This window comes from Lissotriton helveticus, chromosome 7 (genome assembly GCF_964261635.1).
Source record: "Lissotriton helveticus chromosome 7, aLisHel1.1, whole genome shotgun sequence".
In the NCBI taxonomy this organism is placed as follows: Eukaryota; Metazoa; Chordata; class Amphibia; order Caudata; family Salamandridae; genus Lissotriton; species Lissotriton helveticus.
This window is the reverse complement of record NC_136068.1, coordinates 502,397,043-502,416,571: the sequence shown is the minus strand read 5'-3', so window position 1 is coordinate 502,416,571 and position 19,529 is coordinate 502,397,043. Positions and strand designations below refer to the sequence as shown.

Below are 19,529 nucleotides of genomic sequence, written 5' to 3'. Positions count from 1 at the left end.
GGCATTTCCTTAAAAAATGAGACTGGTCTTATATGTACTGGGATTGTTTGCTACAGGCCTCCTGGGGCGTTCTGTATCTTACAGCAGCAATTATTATTGGACACCCTCTCTAATATGGCAGATACTCACCATAAACTTACAGTTTTAGGGGACTTCAATTTATGGCTGAATGGACCATTGGATTCTGGCTTTTATAATCTTACTCACTCTTGCGAAGGGCTTGGTCTTTTTCAGCATGTTTTTTCAGCCACGCACAAAGCCGGACACATACTTGACCTAATTTTCTCAGAACCTCTCCTTTTACAGATTGGTAATATTCTTCCTATGGATTGGACGAACCATTTTTTGGTCAAATTTTTTGTGAGAGTGTCAACCGTCCAGAATCGGGCACCTCGATCCAAAACTGACTATGTTAGTAGGAATTGGAAGGCTCTTGCCCGTGCAAGAAGTCTTGGCTCGGTGTTCAAGGTGGGAGATTGTTTTTCTGTAAATAGACAAGTTGAGGAGAATTATGACTCCATTCGTTCTGTAATTACCTCGACCTTGAATCTTCAGGCCCGCTAGAAAAACATAGTTGCAAGGGTAAGTCCTCTGCTCCTTGGTTTACTGACCTCTTAAAGAACTTGAAATTAGCAAGTAAACAGGCAGAGAGGAAATGGAGGCGAGGATATAAGGAGGCAGATAACATTTTGTGGAAACAAAAAATTGCGGAATACAAAAATGAGATCAGAAGCTCTAAGGCACAATGGCCCACATGCATCATTGTGACATTTTGCACTTCCTAATTTGCGAAAAATAAGGAATCGCAAATTAAGAAGTGCAAAATGCTATGCATCATTATTTTCGGTATTCATTTGTGATTTGGTAAAAATCGCAATTTTTACCGAATCCCAAATGAATACCGAATTCTTAAGTAAATTTTCGCAATTCCCATTGATTCCTATGGGCCAAAAGGCCCATAGGAGTCAATGGGAAGGCATTAGCAAATTGCGAGTGGCACTTTGAAAATTTCATGGGTGCAGGGGGGGGTCCAAAGGACCCCCCCATGCACCCCTGAAATGTATTTTTCGCATCATGTTTCACACACACATGTCCTAAGGACATGTGTGTGTGAAACATGAATGTTGAAAAAAAAACATTTTCAGCATTTTAAACACTTTTTCCAAATTTACCGAGTGGTTAAACCACTCGGTAAATTTGGCACCCTAATTGCGAATTTACACTTTTAAAAGTAATGATGCATTGCTTTTAAGAAATCGCACATCTGCGACTTCTTAAAAGCACCCGCAATTTTAGAACTCGCAAAAATGTTACGAATTCTAAAATTGCTTCATGCATCCCAAAAAGCACTTTTGCATTCGCAAACGGCCGATTTTAAGGAATCGCACCGTTTGCGACTACAAAAATGCTTGATGCATGTGGGCCAATACTTCTCTCAGTTAATATGTAAAAGCTCTAATAGCACTAGAAGTATTTTTACCATTCTGAACAGCATTACTAAACCGGAGTGTTCTAAGAAGGTGATAACTCCCTCTCAGGTACTCTGTGAGAACCTGGCGGGATTTTTTCTAGAGAAGATCCAGCGCATCATTGCTGACCTTAAAGATGGGCAAACAGATGCTGGGAATTTCTCAGTGGAGGACACCAGCACAGTTGGTTGCTTCCTGAGTGAGGCAAAGATTAAGGGGAGGGGATCTATGTATCAGGATGCAAACTGTCTATTGCAGTTTCAGCCTTTATCCCCAGAGGAGTTTAGTAAATTGGCACAGGGTATCTCCTCTGGATCACCTTTAGATCCCCTCCCACATAAGATCTGGAAAGAATATGGGGAGGAATTGTTTCCTACTCGCCGCCTCATTTGCCATCAGTCTTTAACTACCGGTGTGGTTCCCACCAAATGAAAACAAGCCCTGGTGTCTCCTCTGTTGAAAAAACCATCCTTAGACCCGGAATGTGCAAAAAACTATAGGCCCATTTCTTTGCTACCTTTCCCCTCAAAAATTGTAGAACGTACTGTTAGCACTGCCCTCTCTGCATATTTGGAACAAGCCAAAGTACTGGAGGAGGCACAATTCGGCTTTCGACCGGCGCACGGGACCGAGTCAGCACTGGTGACGGTCATGGACGAGCTTCGGAGGCGGACAGACAGGGGTCAGGCAGTGGCATTGGTCCTGCTTGACCTGTCTGCCGCCTTCGATACTGTAGATCATAAGCTCCTGCTGGATAGACTGAGTGGGGTCGGAGTGAGGGGTTGCGTCTTACAGTGGTTCCGCTCCTTTCTGCAAGACAGACAGCAGGCGGTGTCTCTCCCCCCATTTCAGTCTGCTTTCTCTGATATACAGCATGGTGTGCCTCAGGGCTCAGCAATCAGCCCTACTTTGTTTAATGTTTATTTAAGACCTTTAATTGATGTTATTAAAGCACACAACATTAGCATAGTAAATTATGCAGATGATACTCAGCTGATCCTATCTATGAAGGGTGAGAACGCGACCTCTGGGGAGGTATTTCACGAGTGCCTTCGGGATACAGCCTCCTGGTTACGAAAAAACTCATTGCAATTCAATGCCGGAAAGACAGAGGTGATCTACTGTGCAGCATCTAAGATTCCTACCCCCTTACCTGACAATTTCTGGCCTCCAGAAACGCCAATGACAATACAGCCAGTGCAAACAGCTCGGAACCTGGGCTTTATATTTGACAGTAGACTTACGTTAGAAGCTCAGGTAACTAAGACGACTGCTTCTTGTTTTGCAATTATCCGGTCTCGTCGAAAAAAAAATCCTTTACACCCTTTTCAGGCTCGGGCCCAAGTTGCACGATGTACAATACTTAGCAGGCTCGATTACTGCAATGCCCTTTTGCTAAACTCTCCGGAATTTGTACTGGATAGACTGCAGAGAATCCAGTCAGCAGCTGCCAAACTTGTACTGGGTCTTCCTAGAAGAGCCTCGACATCTGCAGCCCTAGTAACACTCCATTGGCTTCCCTTGAGACAGAGAGTACAATTTAAATCTCTCTGTCTAGTTTTTATAGCTCTTCATGAGACTGGTCCCATTTCCCTGCGTAAAAAATTTGATTGGTACACTCCTTCTAGAAGTCTTCGCTCCTCCTCGGCAAGACTGGTGAGGATACCTAAATTTAGAAGAGTTAGAATGGGAGGTAGACTGTTTGAAGTAGCTGCGGCTAAGCTCTGGAATAGTCTGCCCTGTGAAATCAGACAAATTCAGGAGCTATTCCCATTTAGAAAAGCCATTAAGACCAGGCTATTTCCTACACTCTAGCTGTCGCCACACTGCACAGACGCCCATTCCTTGAGATGTTCAGCGCAAGGATGCCTGCCAGGCGATAGTGCACTTTAAAAGTTCCATAAATAATAATAATAATAATAAAGTGGCGAATGTTGTGCCATGTGGCCCACCGAGGCATGAAGCTCATCTGATCTGGGTGGATCAATTTAGGGAGATGGGCCATGAGTCTGGTGCCGAGTGCCTTAGCCAGGAGCTTCGCCTCTACATTTAGAAGGGAGATCAGCCAGTAGGAGGCATGGAGCTCTGGGGGATGACCCGGTTTCTGGAATACAACAATTTCCATATGTCTACAATCTGCAGGCATACACGCGGCCTGAGCTGCCTCCTGCACCGCAGCTAGATAATGGGGGCCTTACTGGGCCATATAGGTTTTTTAGATTTCACTGGGGAAACCACTGGGGCCAGGTGCCTTTCCAGTGCGCAGGTCCGCCAGAGCAGCGGGCATTTCCTCCAGGTTCAAATGGACATCGAGAGATCATCGGGCCTCTTCAGAGAGGGCCTTCAGGGGAAGGATGTATGACGTTACAACGCATACTTTTACAACGCCTACCTTTACATCGCAACTTTTACAACGCATACCATTACAACGCATAATGCTTTTAGGCGCTGGATAGTGAATAGTTTAATTTACTATTCCAACTCCAGTCCCCGTGGATAGTAGGGAAGGTTATTGGATAGTAAATTAACCTATTCCCTATCCTAGAGCGCCCCCCAGAGCAATGCGTTGTAATAGTTTGCGTTGTAAAAGTTGCGTTGTAATGGTAGTTCGTTGTAAGAGTTTCGTTGTAAAGGTTGTTCCCCTCAGGGGAATGTCGTTGAAGAACTGTTCAATCTTGGAGGCTCAAGAGCCCGGCGGGGTGCATATAAAGACAGGTAATATGTTGTGAAGCTATTGGCAAACGCCCCTGGATCTGTCATTAGCACGTCATCAGAATAGCGGATTCCTGGGAGGGGAATGCACGCCTGAGCCTGCTGGCATAACCTGTAGAGGAGTTTGCCAGATTTATCACCCCATTGATAGATTCTACTCTGTGTTGAGAGCCATGCACAGAGCGCCTCCTCCATCAGCTCACTGCGATATTGCTGCTGCATCAGGCACAATTGCTGATGCACCACCGCCCCGTCCTCGCCCCGAGCAGCACGCTCTAATGCCATAAGTTGTGCCTCTCGCTGGATACTCGACTGTCTCCTTCGCCTGCGCTCTGTCACGCAGAAGCTGACATCCACTCCCCACATTGTGGGCTTAATTGCCTCACACAGGATGCAGGCGGAAGATGCTGTTTTGTTGTTATGTGACATGTACTCTAAGAGTGCTTTGCGGATATGTGTGCGATATGCCTGACTCTGCAAGTGCTACATGGAGAGCCGCCACCTGAACAGGGGTCGACTCAGGCCTATCAAGAGTTGAACTGCCACAGGAGAATGGTCCAAGAGACCTCTAGGATGGATTGTCACCAAAGGCACCCTAAGCATAAAATCACAGGGAACGAATATGTAGTCGATCCTAGAATAGGAGAAGTGTGTATGGGAGTAGAACGTGTATCCAGCATCTGTAGTGTTATGCACTCTCCAGATGGCCACCCACCCCACCATCTCGGCCATGGTTTGTAGTTTGGCGATGGGGGATTTCGTGGTAGAGCCGGCAGGGCGCCACCTATCCATGTTGGGGCACATCGCATCATTCCAATCTCCACCACCCACTGCAAGCCCATCAGGAAGGACGCCCCAGATCCCAACCAAGTGATCTAGAAAGCTCTGGCCAAGGAGAGGAGGGGCATAGGCACTGCCAAGCACTATGTGCTCCCCAGCAATAATCCCATGTACAAATATTTATCTATCTTGGGTGTACACCCATTTTTGCACCAGTATAAACGCGACCCTACGGTGTATCAGGATAGCTACACCTCGCGAGTCCTGTGTAAAGCCGGCATGGACAGTGTGTATATACCTGTATCGAACCAGGCAGGAAGTTTTTGTGCCTAGCATATGTGTCTCCTGCAATAGGAGGACATCTGCACCTATGCATATGCTTAGCTTGACGGGGCACTGCGCCACACTTAATCTTGTCCAGCATGCTCCTCGTATTCCAGCTCACCACACACACCTGTCCAGAGCAGTGCGCTACCTGTGCTTGGAACCTTTAGCTAACTCATTAAACTCCACTAATATTCTCTTCCACATGTATGCGGACAATACGCAACTCTATTTGAAAATCTCTTCCCCGGAAAACATCATCTCCCTCAACACTACCCTAACGTCTACTCAAAACTGGTTAACTCAGAACCATCTCCTGCTCAACACCACCAAAACGGAATTCCTGCTCATCTCCCCTCCCAACCACATCGCCAAGATAAACATGTGGTTGAGTCACCTCACTGCCTTCAACTGCACCCCTCTCATCATAGATTCAGCCAAATCACTTGGAGTCACCATGGACAAGCACCTAAATATGAAAAATAATATCAGCAAGGTGTGTAAGGGAGCAAACCACTTGATGAGGACACTCAGAAATATCAAAACTTTCCTTCCGCAAAATGATTTCAAGCAGGTGGTCCAAGCGCTTGTCTTGTCGAGGCTTGAATACGGCAACGCTACCCTCTGTGGCCTTCCCAAATACACCCTGGCTCCACTGAGGGCATCATTAAACACAGCGGCTAGACTGATTACAGGCACCAAACGAAATGAGCACATATCCCCAGTCCTAAAATCTCTTAAGTGGTTGCCCTACGAAGCACGAATTCAGTTAAAGATTGCGGTTCTGGCACACAAAGCCCTTCACTTCAATACTCCCAGGTACCTGGCACAAAAACTTGAGCTATCTTGTGGTGCAAGAGCCTCAAAAAGTGCCACTACTTTCCTTTTGAAACCACTCATCCTCCGCAAAAAGAGATCCTGTCTCAAAGCCTTCTCTGGCGCTGCCCCAAAGATATGGAACTCTCTTCCACCGGAAGATCGCAGAATCTCCTCAACTACAGCGTTCAAATTGGAAGCCAAAAGATTCCTTATGAATAAATTCTTACCCTAATTGGGCAGCCATTGCGCTATAGGGTGTCAATACGCAGAAGCAGGGAATTCATGGCAGTGTGAATTTAGGGACATTAAAGCTACACAGCGAAACTGGATCTGAACCCTACAAACAAAATATGTATACCAACACCCCCTCCCATTCCACTCCAATACCTCAAAACGACGGAAGTATCTATCGCAGAAAGTGCTGCCCCCGCCACCAACAGGGAGGAGAGGAACAGTCTCTCCAATAGATCCCCAAAGTCTCAATGATGTCCCAAGTTCAGTGGGGGTCGGGAGCACTTCTGACCGATTGGCCCATACTGTCCTGAGTACCATCATATGTGTACTAAATAAAACAGGGGCTGCCCCCTCGGAGGAGGATCAGTCAACAGGACTGTGAGTATCATTTTCTTGTTGGGCGGCATGCTTTCCGAGGTATTGTTGTTTTTGGAGCGCCATGTAGATCTAGAGCGATGTCTTCGTTTATACGCGGGCTTTAACTGTGAGCGGCTAGATTCCCCTGTCGAAGAGTCAGAGCTTCTTTGTTGTGGAGTGTGTGGTTTCAGGGTCCGCTGTTCATCAGTCCATGTAAAGTCTTCCTCTGGGGTGTCAAAGAAGAGGATCCAGGCGTTAAAAAACACCCGCATACGGGCAGGATATAGAATCATATATGACACCTCGAGGTCTCGAAGCCGGGCCTTCATGGCTGTAAAAGACTGGCGTTACTGCTGGACCCTTTTTGTGAAGTCCAGGAAGATCATAATATGATGGGAATCATAATATAAGTCATATAAGTCTGATTTAAGGAGGCGGAGCTAGCCCGGCCTGCAAGATGGCCGCTTCGTAGGCGAGCTCCTTGCAGTCGCCTAACAATCCTAAACTTATCCTCCTTCTTCAGCCTGTATTGTCAACCAGAATCCGCAGATCTACTCACCGGAGCACAGCGCCATCCGATTGAGCCGACATCCGAAGGTGTTACCTCCCGGGAAGACACAGATAACGGTGTTGGTGCTGTCGGCGTTTGCAGGGCCTGTGAGAGATGTAGCGGCGGCTTCGAGGGAGCGGAGATGGCAAGGCTGCGGAGAGCCGGCTGTGCGGTCCCTCTCCTGCTTGTGGGGACGGCGCTGGTGGAGCCGCGCGGCTGACTTTGATGAAGTTACGGGGGCCAGGGACCCTGACTGTGCAGAGGAATAAAGGTGGGGCAGCCTGTGGCGGCGAGCCGTGAGCGTGATTGAGGCCCAGCTGTGATAGAGGCGGAGTGGACCGCAGCAGTGTCGGGCGGCACTGCGGGTTCTGCCCTGAGGACGGTGCTTCTGCCTCATACTGGCACGTCCCTCCCTAGCTGTTGGCAGGAGGATCTGGGCTCAGCTGGCGTGGCCTGGCGTTTGCTGGTGGGGCCCGTGCTGCCTGAGGGCTGCTCGTCTGTGCCCCCCCGCCCCTCTGACTGGCGTTGCTGTTGGCTGGAATATCGGGCCCCCGCTGGCGCGGAGGTGGGATCGCGCAGCGGGCGACCCTTTGCTGGAGACTCTGAGCCACGCACATTGCCCCTGTATGCCCGCCATGTACTGATGTCCTGAGTGCGCCAGCTAATTGCTGCTACCGAGGCAGGCTGCATCTTTGGCTCTGACACCCACGAACCTTGTGCAGATTGTGAGGCAGCGGGGCGCATCTCTGAAGAGCCTCTGCTGCCTTATTGTAAGCACACTAGGGGCCCGAGAACGTCCATCTCCACGAACTGTGCACACATCGCGCCACCTAACCAGAGGAACGAGGCCCCCAGGCCTGCCTGTGGCGAATCAACATTTTGGCGCTCTGTAGGCCACTGAACAGCGATAATGGGCAAGCCGGACCGAAATCAGCCCAGACTTAATTTTTAGCAGGCAAAGAAAATGACGGACAACCCTAGGACGGAACAAACATCAGCGCCTGTGGTGAGTACGCAGCCCACTACTGCAGTGGACTTTCAAACCATGTTCTCGACGATCCAAGCGACGCTAACCAACATAGACGGAAAGATTGATTCACTGATCTATAGAGTGGACCGCATTTCCGAAAGGCTGGATCGGCACACGGAGCGGATAGACATGGCGGAGAGACGGATCTCAGATGCTGAGGACGCGCAGCGCCAAACTGAAAATAAACAGGAAAGAACGGACAAAGTGCTGGTGACACTCATGGCGAAATCAGAAGACTTAGAAGCGAGGTCTCGTCGCAACAACTTGCGCTTCATGGGGATGACGGAATGGAACAATACTGACCCATGGAATGCTATACTGAGTCCCTACTGATTGTGCTGCTAGGTAAAGACAGCTTCCCGTCTGTCTTTATTGTTGAAAGGGCGCATAGGTCACTGGCGCCGCTCCCTTCAACTGGTGCGAGACCACGTCCCATTATAGCAAAACTCCTGAACTATAGTGGTCAGGGAAAATTGTGGCAGGGCATGCATGACATTTGAGCAGCAGGTGGATAGCTGGAACAGGTTGTCGCTTTCCCTTGCTGATCGTATAGCGATAATCAAAATGGTTGTATTACCGCGTCTCCTCTACTTGTTCACAAACATCTCGATTAAATTGACTTGTCAATTCTTCAAGGAGGTGCAAACCTTGCTCCTTTGCTTGATATGGGGAGGTAAGCAGGCCAGAGTGAACTGGGCTACATTGACGCAGGATTACGCCAGGGGTGGATTCAATGCGCCAGACCTATATCTTTATTATTCATGTGTGCAGGCACAATATGCATATTATTAGTTCTGGCCACACGCTTTCACTCCGCATGTTGCGGTAGAAGATGGGGATACACACCCGGTTCCGCTGGCAGGGGTTATCACACATAACCGCAGGCACACACCCTGCGCAGAAATTAATTCAGTAGACGCAACTATAGGAGCGTGGCAGGCCATAGGTAAACTTACTGATAAATTACCTTTATACGCATCAGCACTACCCATAGCACACCATGCAGCCCTCTCTGTCATAAAAGAGGAAGGCCCCATCAAAACCATGAGGGAAGTAGGGATTGTAAGCATGTGGGATATATTTCCGGAGGGGCATTTCATTACCTAGGAACACCTGTCCTACATCACAAATCCCTCACTACTGTTTCAGTTTACCATCTTCAGGTTGAGGCATGCGATTAGGGATCACTATCATATATACCCAGATGAACCACCAACACTACAAGCCCTACAGCTACTACTGGTAGCACCATCGTGACACAAATTGACCACTAAACTGTATAGGGAGGTGAAGGGGGGAGAGGATTTATGCTCCGGACAGAAATCTTGCTCGCTGGAACCAAAGTTTAACTCCTCAATTATCAGACACAGATTGGGAGCATATCTGTAGACTGGCCGGGTCCCTTACTCCTAACGGGTATTTGTGCATAATTCATTTTAAATATGTCCACCAAGCTTTCTACACCCCGGTCAGGCTTCAAAATATGGACTTAGAGACATGAGTAATTGTAAGCAGTGCAGTCAACCTGACGCTGACTTCCTTCACCTTGCATGGGAATGTTGACGTGTGTTAATGTTCTGGGAGAGTGTGGTGCAGCGGCTACAAGAAATGACGGGACCACGCTGCTATGTTCACCTGCTGTATGCTTGCTGTGTTTTGTTCCGCAGTTGAAAGGAGCAGTGGGAAAGTTTGTTCGTATTGCACTCCTGCTGGCTAAGCGTTGAGTGGCGCTACATTGGGAAAGTGTCTTAGCCCCAACTATTAAATTGTGGATTAAGGATATGGTATATTGCAATGAGAAACTGGCGCTATATGCGGAGGAACTACCTATGATATCGAGGCCAAGAGACATATGGTAACCGCTCAGACAATATCTTCTTCAGCAAACGGACACCACTCAACAGTCTGGATAATGACATGGTGCTGTAAGAACAAATGTAATGATTTATTGAGGTGTGTCATGATGGCGATTAGGAATACAGAAGTACTTTGTTGCTGCGTATCCAGTGGGTCACAACGTTGTTGTGAGGTTTATTGCTGTTATAATGATCCGTAGAGCTGTACTGTGCATATTTTTGGAAAAACAATAAAAAGATTTTTTTAAATAAGTTCGATTTTAGCCCTGTCTGCTGCAAAATGACATCCCGGTCGTGAAAATTAAGGATTTGTGCAATCATAGAATGTGGTCTAGCCCGTGGCGGAGGCCGCTGCTGCAGGGTCCTGTGTGCACGTTCGACCACATAGCACGGGGAGAGTGCACTCTCAGTGATCCAGGAGTTGAGCGATCGTGTGATGAACTTTCCAGCATCATTCCCCTCACAATTTTTGGGAAAACCCACAAAACTGAGGTTGTTTTGTCGTGCTAGTAACTCTGCGTCCTCCACCCACAGGGCCAGACCTTTGGTTAGTTACTCCAAGGAAGCAACTTTGTGTTGGAATTTTGACACAGCATCTTCCATCCCTGTGACACTTGTCTCAGCCTCCGTTATGCGATCCACGGCGTTGTGAAGGTCTTGACACAGCAGCACTACCTCTATACCCAACGCGCCAATTTGGGTCTCAAGTGCCTGCCTGGACTGGGTAATGGCAGCTAGGAGGGCAGCGTTGTCTGTTAGGCTTGCCACGCTGTCCGGGTTTTATTGCTGTCCCCGTGAATCTGTCTATGGTGCTCTGCTTAGGGCCGGGCCTGGGGCCTTGCCTTTGAACATGTTGCACAGCAGGTTGTTGTCAAGGCCGAGTTTCCAGATTCTGGCTGCCCCCTCAGGTCAAGTAGCACCCTAGCTCCGGACACTGGGGATTGTCACAGCTACTTCTCGCCTTGTGCCAGAAGGAGCCAGGGCCTCAGGCACCCCCTCTAGGCCCAGCCGAAAAAAGAACTCAGGATCTCAAAATTGTCTACCTCTGGCCGCCCACCCACTCCTTCCTGCAAAATTAGCTGCGCTCCATAGGTCAGGAGGGTTCACGGCTGCATATCCTGTTCTTATATTGTGGCTAACTGTGTAGGGGGTCTCTCCAGTTCTAGACACCTTGCCCTTGATCGTTGCGCCAAAGACACAGCCCTCTGTATTCAAACAGTGAGTCAAGGGGGCAGCAGTTGGTGGCGCGCTAGCCGCAGTGGGACCGCCACAGGGAGTATGCCCCCTCCCAAGCAGGTGCCTCACCTCATCATGCACCACTGTCGAAGGATCTGTGCCTCAGGGGCCGCAGTCGGTGTAGCATACAACACACGGATAAGGTGTTGTTGAAAGTAATATGTTTATTATTACAACAAGGGCCCGCAGTAGCGGGATAAACAACTAGCATGGACGAAGTCAGCTGTCATCTGCCAACGGAACAGGTGACGTCACATAAGTACATTCTTAACATTCTATGGTGACGTGTATGACGCTGGCAATAGAAAAGGAAGACATACTGTCATAATACTGTCCCATAGCAGTATAACACACAACATCTCCCTTCCTCCATGAAAACATAACCTGAATTTATTCCATAACATAGTCTTTAAATCTGGTAGGCAATTTTATAACTCTGCCCATTCTCGAAGTTTGCCCCCCATCAAGATGGTTACCTACATCACTCATGCCAGTTACAAAATTTTCATTCCTCTCTGCTTCATTGTCTATCATGGAATCTTCCTGAACTAAAGCAGTACCCTCCAGACTAGAAGAGTGTCTTGCGGAGCTTCCATTAGAATCCAAAGACGGTCCTCGACTTGCACTTGAATGTAACATCTCTGAGCCACTAGACACATCATCCCATTCTAGGACACTCTCACCTAGACTTCCTTCTCCCTCTTCAGCCTTTCTCATTATGATTTGTTCTTGACCTGGTTTCAGTTTTACTATATCATCTTTGCTGCGCCATCCTTCTCCTTCGACAAACACCGCTCCTCCTGACGCTTTACCAACTCTCATTGGTTTGCTGAGCCTTGACTCTCCCTTGCTCACCAAACCAGGTTTTTTCACTAGCACCCAGTCCCCGGGTGCAATGATCTTATCCTTAGCTCTGTTTACCTTGTCAGAATACGTCTTGTTCTGCATTTGCTTAGACAATATGTTCTCCCTCACATTTAGTTCCTTATCACATACTTGTTCCGCTTCAACAGCTGTTTTATCCCATCCACCAATTTTTGGTGTCATGGCATTGTTGCATGCTCTCCCTCTCATCAAGAAAAACGGAGTAAACCCCGTAGCTACCATTTCCACGAATTTGTAACACACCCACTTGGTGTAATAGTCCATCAAAACTATCAGATGTTTGCACTCATCTGGCAAAATATTGAATGGTCCAGCAAAATCAATTGCCACTTTAGCCCAGGGACCATCAGGGATTTGCACCCTCTGCAATTCATTTTTCTCCATTCTCCAGTGTTTGTCAGATTTTAAGCATTGTTCACATTTGTCAACAAGATTCCTGACTTCGCTGTCCACACCCGGCCACCAATAGTGCATTCTTAGAACGTTCCTTGTGGCCGTGGTGCCAGGGTGCCCTCTGTGAGCCATTTGAATTATTTTCTGCCTGAGACCCAATGGCGGCACGAAGACCTCACCCCTTTTCAAGAATCCATTTTCAAGAGTTAACTCATCACTCACTTGTTGATAATTTTTTAGTTCCTTTGGTATGTTCCTCATGTGTGGCCATTTTGATTGTACATACTCTTTCACTTTTCCCAAAACAGTATCTTCCTTCGTACTTACTTCCCACTCTTTTTCACATATTGATCCTTCACACATTACTGTTGCGTCAATATGCGCAACTATGCATTCATTGTCGTCCATTTCCTCATCTTTTTTTTCTCTCACTGGCAGTCTGGATAGGCAATCTGCTCTACTGTTTTTACCTCCTTTTATGTGTTCAATTTTGAAATTAAATTCTTGAAGCTTTGACATCAGTCTGATCAGCCTGGAACTTGCGTTGCCATTGCCCCGACCCCTACCGTCCATCATATACACAAGTGGTTTATGGTCGGTTACAAGTTTGAAACTCTTACCCCACAGATAGTCTTTGAGTTTGTGTACAGCCCACACGCAAGCTAAGGTCTCCCTTTCGATTGTGCTGTAATGAATTTCTGTTTCATTTAGCTGTCTTGAAATAAAAGCTATTGTGTTCTCTTCATTCCCTTTCCTTTGGCAGAACACAGCACCTATCCCTTCATTGCTCGCATCTACAGTTACTATATTGTCAAGTTGTGGATCGTAGGGTTTAAGTGCTGGCGCTCTGGCTATTTCCTCTTTGACCGATCTGAATGCTTCAACTTGTTCGTCATTCCACTCATATTTTACATTTTTCTTCAGTAGTTTCCTGAGTGGACTCACCATTTCTGCATACTTTTTGATAAACTTCGCATAATATTCACTCAGGCCAAGGAATGACTTGAGTGTATCCTTATTCCTAGGTTCAGGGGCCTCCCTTATTGCGCGAACTAAATCGTCTTTGGGTAAAATACCTTCAGCAGTAAGGACGTGCCCTAAATATTCCACCTCTTTAGTCATGAATTTGCATTTGTCTCTGGCAACTGTCATGCCTTTGTCTTTCAAGATTTTCAGAACTGCTCCAATCAACTTTATGTGCTCACATTCAGTTTTTGAATGTAACAAAATGTCATCTTGAAAGGCTTCCACCCCTTTCATCTTTCCAAACAATACATCCATGAGTTTTTGGAAAACTCCTGAAGATGACGCCAGGCCAAAGGGAAGTCTCACATACCTAAATGCTCCAAACGGCGTGATGAAGGTTGTTAATGATTTCGATCTTTCCGACAGGCACACCTGATGGTAAGCGGCCCTCAAATCTATGAGCGAAAAATATTTTGACCCTGACGTTGACTGAAGGATGTCTTGTATCTTTGGTAACGGATGACAGTTTATTATAATGTTTTTATTGAGTGACCTCAGGTCTACACACAACCTAATGTCCCCTGACTTTTTCTTCTTTGACACTACAATAGCAGAAACCCATTCAGATTCCTCTGCTTCTTCAATTACACCTTCTTTCTTTAATTTTTCTAATGCCTCCCGTAACTCATTTTTCACAGATAAAGGCACAGTTCTTACCTTGTGCTTACATGGAATTGCATTCACTTTCAACTTGATGTCATGACTGAAACCCTTTACACATCCAATTACATTTTTGAACACATCATCATGTTTTTGAAAAACAGTATTCAAATCAGTGTCTTCACTCTCCTCACAAATACTATTCATCCACTCTTCCCTCAGTATCACTGGGTCTTTTGCTCCCGGGATTAAAACCACTCCTAGCTGGGCTAAATCTCTCCATCCTACTAGTATTCTTCCCTTTTCAGCTACATAGACCTTTGTCTCAATCACTCTCCCCCTAAAGGTTACAGTGTCATAAAAATACCCCAACATATTTATATCTTTTTCCCCAAAAGCCTTCGGGTTCATATCAGACTCTGTTAATTGCACACCTTCCCATTTTTCCTCGAAAAGAGTATCAGATATTGTTGTTATTGGGGCACCTGAATCAGCAGTAAATTTCAGTTCAACCTCCCCAATTTTTACATCGCTAATTGGACCTTTTATCTTACCATTTTCCATCTCTATGTACAATACGATATTCGCACACATTTCTTCATCGAAATTTCCTACTGTATTTATACCAGTGTTACTACTAACTCTTTTGGTTTAACACAATGTTGAATAATGACCATACCTCTTGCATTTAATACATTTCTTTCCTGCTGCAGGGCAATTTTTAAAATCAGCTAGGTGTTCATTTGATCCACATCTAAAACAGCATAACTGCTTACCTCCCACCTTTCTTTCACTCACATTTCTTTCAAATGTCTTACCATCACCTTTCTTCTTCTCCTGTAAATAAAATACATTTGAATTATTTCCCATTGAAGACAATTCTTTGGTGGAAGTTAGAGACCTCTCAATACCCCTAGCAATGTCTATAACCTCCTGTAAGGTTGGTCTTTTGCATGCCAACAGTCTTTCCTGCACCTTCTTAGTATAACAGTAAAATACAATCTGATCCCTTATGTATACATCAGTCATTTCCTCATATTCGCACTCTACCGCTAAAACTCTCAGACAAGCAACATAGTCCTCTATAGGCTCTCCTTCTTGTTGTCTCCTTTGTGCAAACTTATGTCTGGCAACCATGATATTGTTCTCCTCATCAAACTGCCTCTCTAATCTTTTCAATGCTTCTTGGTATTCATTCATAGGAATAAATGTTCCAGGTGGATTTTCATATTCAGGCAGGCTGTCAAATATATCCTGACCTGCTTTACCTAATAGTCCAAATAATAAAGAACATTTCCTTTCAGCATCAAAAGCTTTCCCATTTATAGAAACAATGTAATTTTCAAAAGCCCTCACCTTCTTTTTCCATTTCATGGTGGGTTTACCAGGCTCATCCAAGAAACGAGGAGGAGCACATATGTTATTGCATTCTGCCATACTCAATTTTATGCTTTCCTTTCTCTGCTGACTGTTACCACAAAGATCTTCACTTAAAAATAATATTCCTTACTTCCGATATATTTCCTTGAGGCTTACTTGTTTTATTTCTTTTATAATTCGTCTGCTCGTTTTCATTTACTTTTGCACGTGTGTTTTCCTTTCAGCGCCTTAACAGCTTAGTTATCGTACTGCCGGTGTTTAGAACTACCTTAAAATGGCCGCACGCTGTTTACGTCGATGACGCTCTCTTCATGTACCAATCAGCGCGCTCCCAGCATGCTTCACGCGTCTCAGCTGAGGTAACTGACTGACGCCTCAGCTGAGCGCTGTCAACGGAGCGCGCGAAAATATTTCCTGTCTGCTTCCACAGCGCCGCTGCCTTGCCGGTATTCTCAGGTCTCACACAACGTGCCAGCCCAGCAGGGCTCCTTCTGTATAATACACGCTGCACTCCCCTTCTTCGACTTCACGAGTCTGTCAAGTTGTAATTTACGCGCTGCTAATCCTTATCGAAAAATAATTTCCTCTCATCAGCGCTCGTCTCACAGCGCATTGTACTCACTCCGTGCATTTTCTTCATCCGTTTCTCCCCGCAATAATTTTCTCTCCGATCGATCACGATCTTCAATCATCGGCCGACCATTTAATCACCTCCACTGGCCCTTGTCGTAGAAAGACCCTCGTCGCCAATTGTAGCATACAACACACGGATAAGGTGTTGTTGAAAGTAATATGTTTATTATTACAACAAGGGCCCGCAGTAGCGGGATAAACAACTAGCATGGACGAAGTCAGCTGTCATCTGCCAACGGAACAGGTGACGTCACATAAGTACATTCTTAACATTCTATGGTGACGTGTATGACGCTGGCAATAGAAAAGGAAGACATACTGTCATAATACTGTCCCATAGCAGTATAACACACAACAGTCGGTCACTCAACGTGGGCCACCACCAGCCCTGCCCGGGCCTTTCTCGATGTCGGCGGCCCAGCTGTCTCTATCTAAACCTCCTGTACACGCTCCGGGCCGGGCTCAACAACACTGCGGCACAGGGGCCAGAGACAAGTCTGCACGGCCCGGGCTCGCGGAGCTCACTCAGAGGGCGCCCGCCACGATGGGCCGGTTGGCTCTGCCCTGCACTTTTATTTTTATCCATAAACTTGCATATGCTTTCAAAACAATATTACATTAATTTAGGGGCAACTTTTACCTGGAAAGAGAGCACACACAAATTGCATCAGGAAAATTCAGCCGCCATTGGGGGGGGGGGGGGGGGGGGGATGGGGGAAGAGAAAGCGTGCTACTTTTCAGCAATGTACAGTTTCCAGGTTTTCCCATGACTTTAACAACTCTGCCCCACCCACCCCAAAAAACAGCAAAAATACAAAATAATACCTATCACTTAGAAAATTGCAAAAACTGTGTTGAAAAAAAGATTTTTTGTACAACTCTGCCTGTCCTGAGAACATGGAAAAGGGCAATCTTAGCATAGCAAACCTTTTTTTGATGCCACCTTCAGAAAAAAACAAATTTTCTTGCATAGCTCTTTTTTTTCCCCCTAAAAATCTCCAACTTTTGGAACAATTTGGCTATTTTCTCGGTGCCCTCCAGGGGAACCCACAAACCCTAGATATCTTTAGAATGCCCAACATGTGGGAGGGGAAAAGACGCACATTTGGTCTGGTTATCTTTTGTGGGTAAAAGGTTATGAAAACTTAAGCACAAACTTGCCTTCACAGCAACACAGTTCCTCATCCCCACCATGGTGCTTCAGGAGTCCTTTCATACTTACGGGGAGAAGCAGTGAGCCGCAGACAGCACCCACTGGTTGGCGATGAGTGATCCTCCACAATGGGGATGACTGTTCACATAGATGCTGACCTGCCAGGGCCATGCCCCGTCCTGCGCATCTTGTCCTCCTACAATCCGCGGGGAGACCAGTGGTGATCCACACACTGCGATAGGATTAAAGTTATCAAAAGTAAATTGAAGTCTTCTAATAAAAGGACTTTCATCAGAGTGTCTGTCTGTGCCAAATACAACATTGGTTTTCAGTTAGGGCTAGCCATAATGGTAATAGTGTTGAATTCATACTAGCCACACAGAGTAACAGCAGTAAGTAAGTGGAGAGCAAAAGTCAGAAATTAGAAATGCAGAATCCGAAATGCTCCACTGCCTTTAGGCTAGCTTCTCACTGTAGAAATACTGTATATGCACATTTGAAGAGCTGGACTTACGAGTGCCAGATGACTGAATGGTGGGTGCTGTGTTATGTCTTCTGTTTCTCATTTAGCATAAAATGCGGCCTATCAGTTTTCATCCTGGTCTGCTATTTCTCTTTTTCCCCTTGTTCACAGAGTGCGGCAGTCAGTATTAATGCTGCAGCCAAATAAATGTATCTGCCATTGACCCTTTCCCTCTCGTGCTCCGAGTAAATGGTAAAACCATCCTTAATGTAGAAGCCACATTAAACGTGTCTCATGTACGTTAGACACAATCCTTACATAGCTTAGCCAATTTACACCACCGTGCATCTCTAAAATTTAATTACAGACAAACATCCTTGTGTCTCGTCTGCGCCATTGTTCTGGGCCTTCCACGACATAAACACCCATGCACAGCTGCCTACAGCCTCTGTCTAGTAGCCAACAATATATATTTCAAGAAACAAATAGTATTTTCTTGGTAGCAGCTTCTATATACATATAAGTATGTGTAATGAATGTGCATTAGCTTTGAGAAATGCTGTTTCCAATATGTCATTTTTAAGAGATTATAAAATGTTACTTTAATCTAGTTACCCACAAGCAATTCTATCTGAGAGAGGCCAAGCATTGGATTTTACACCTACCCTACTTCAGGAAGACTCTTTAGCTTGGTGATTAGCCTAAGCTCTGGAACCACTTACCTGCAGGCCGGCCGCTGCCTCCCAGTCCTTTTCGGGTGTTGACACGCAGGAAGCACACAGGCTTCCCTAGCCAATCATGATGCTGCTATCACCATGACAGCAGCGTCGTGATAGGTCTGAGAGCCGTGGTTTGGCGCTCAGTCGGGGACTATATGAGATTGTGCATGTTCTCGACCCAGGCTGTGCAATACAGCAGGTGGAGAACATGCAAAGTGCGCATGACTGTTTGGCCAGCCCAAGATGACCGGTCGAACCGTCATGCGCACTTAGAGTGTTCGGGCCAGTCCAGGCCGTACCTAAACAGGAACGAAAAAATAAAATGATAATAATCCGTTATTGTCATTTCATTTTTCCTTTTTAAACTGCTCGCAGAGCACTGGGGCGACACTCCTCCACCTTAGCGAAGGAACCGCTGCTGTGTGTAATGAATGGTAAGCAAGGAACAGAGCTCTTTATCTGATATCTGTGTATTTGAATAAAATTGAATATGATTTTTGGGTAGACCCTAATCAAGTCACTCAAAATATGGCTACTTTGCATTGTAGTAAAACTATGGGTGCGTCTCTTAGAAAAAGCTTAGAGTAGACTGATGTTAGGTTCTGATGGTGCAGACCTGCTAAAAGCCCAGGTGTGCTTGAATATCCACACCCGCAAGCACAGGTAGACTTGCTGCCAGTGATAGGAACTTGGGAAACAAGCATTTACAATGCAATGGTTTCGCCTTTGGAAACGTTAGAGCTATTGGCATTGTAAATGACAAAATTTGTATTTATGTGTTGGTTTTGAAAACAGATAAATAAATGGCATTGTCATTTACATTGCCATTAGCTTAATCTTAACTGCAATCTTAACCATTTCAACAGACTGAAAAGCCTAAATGCAAAGGGCCTATCCTTTCTCGAGTGAA

At 46.1% G+C, this 19,529-nt stretch overlaps 1 protein-coding gene across 2 annotated transcripts in view; it reads right to left on the bottom strand.

Annotated features, from left to right (window-relative positions):
• LOC144768684 (serine protease 27-like) overlaps positions 1–19,529 on the bottom strand; it is a 227,348-nt gene that overhangs the window by 108,253 nt on the left and 99,566 nt on the right. For both annotated transcript variants that reach the window (XM_078652513.1, XM_078652514.1), the window contains exon 4: positions 17,507–17,669. In XM_078652513.1, the coding sequence (XP_078508639.1) occupies positions 17,507–17,669 (163 nt within the window). The remainder of the gene's footprint in view (positions 1–17,506; positions 17,670–19,529) is intronic.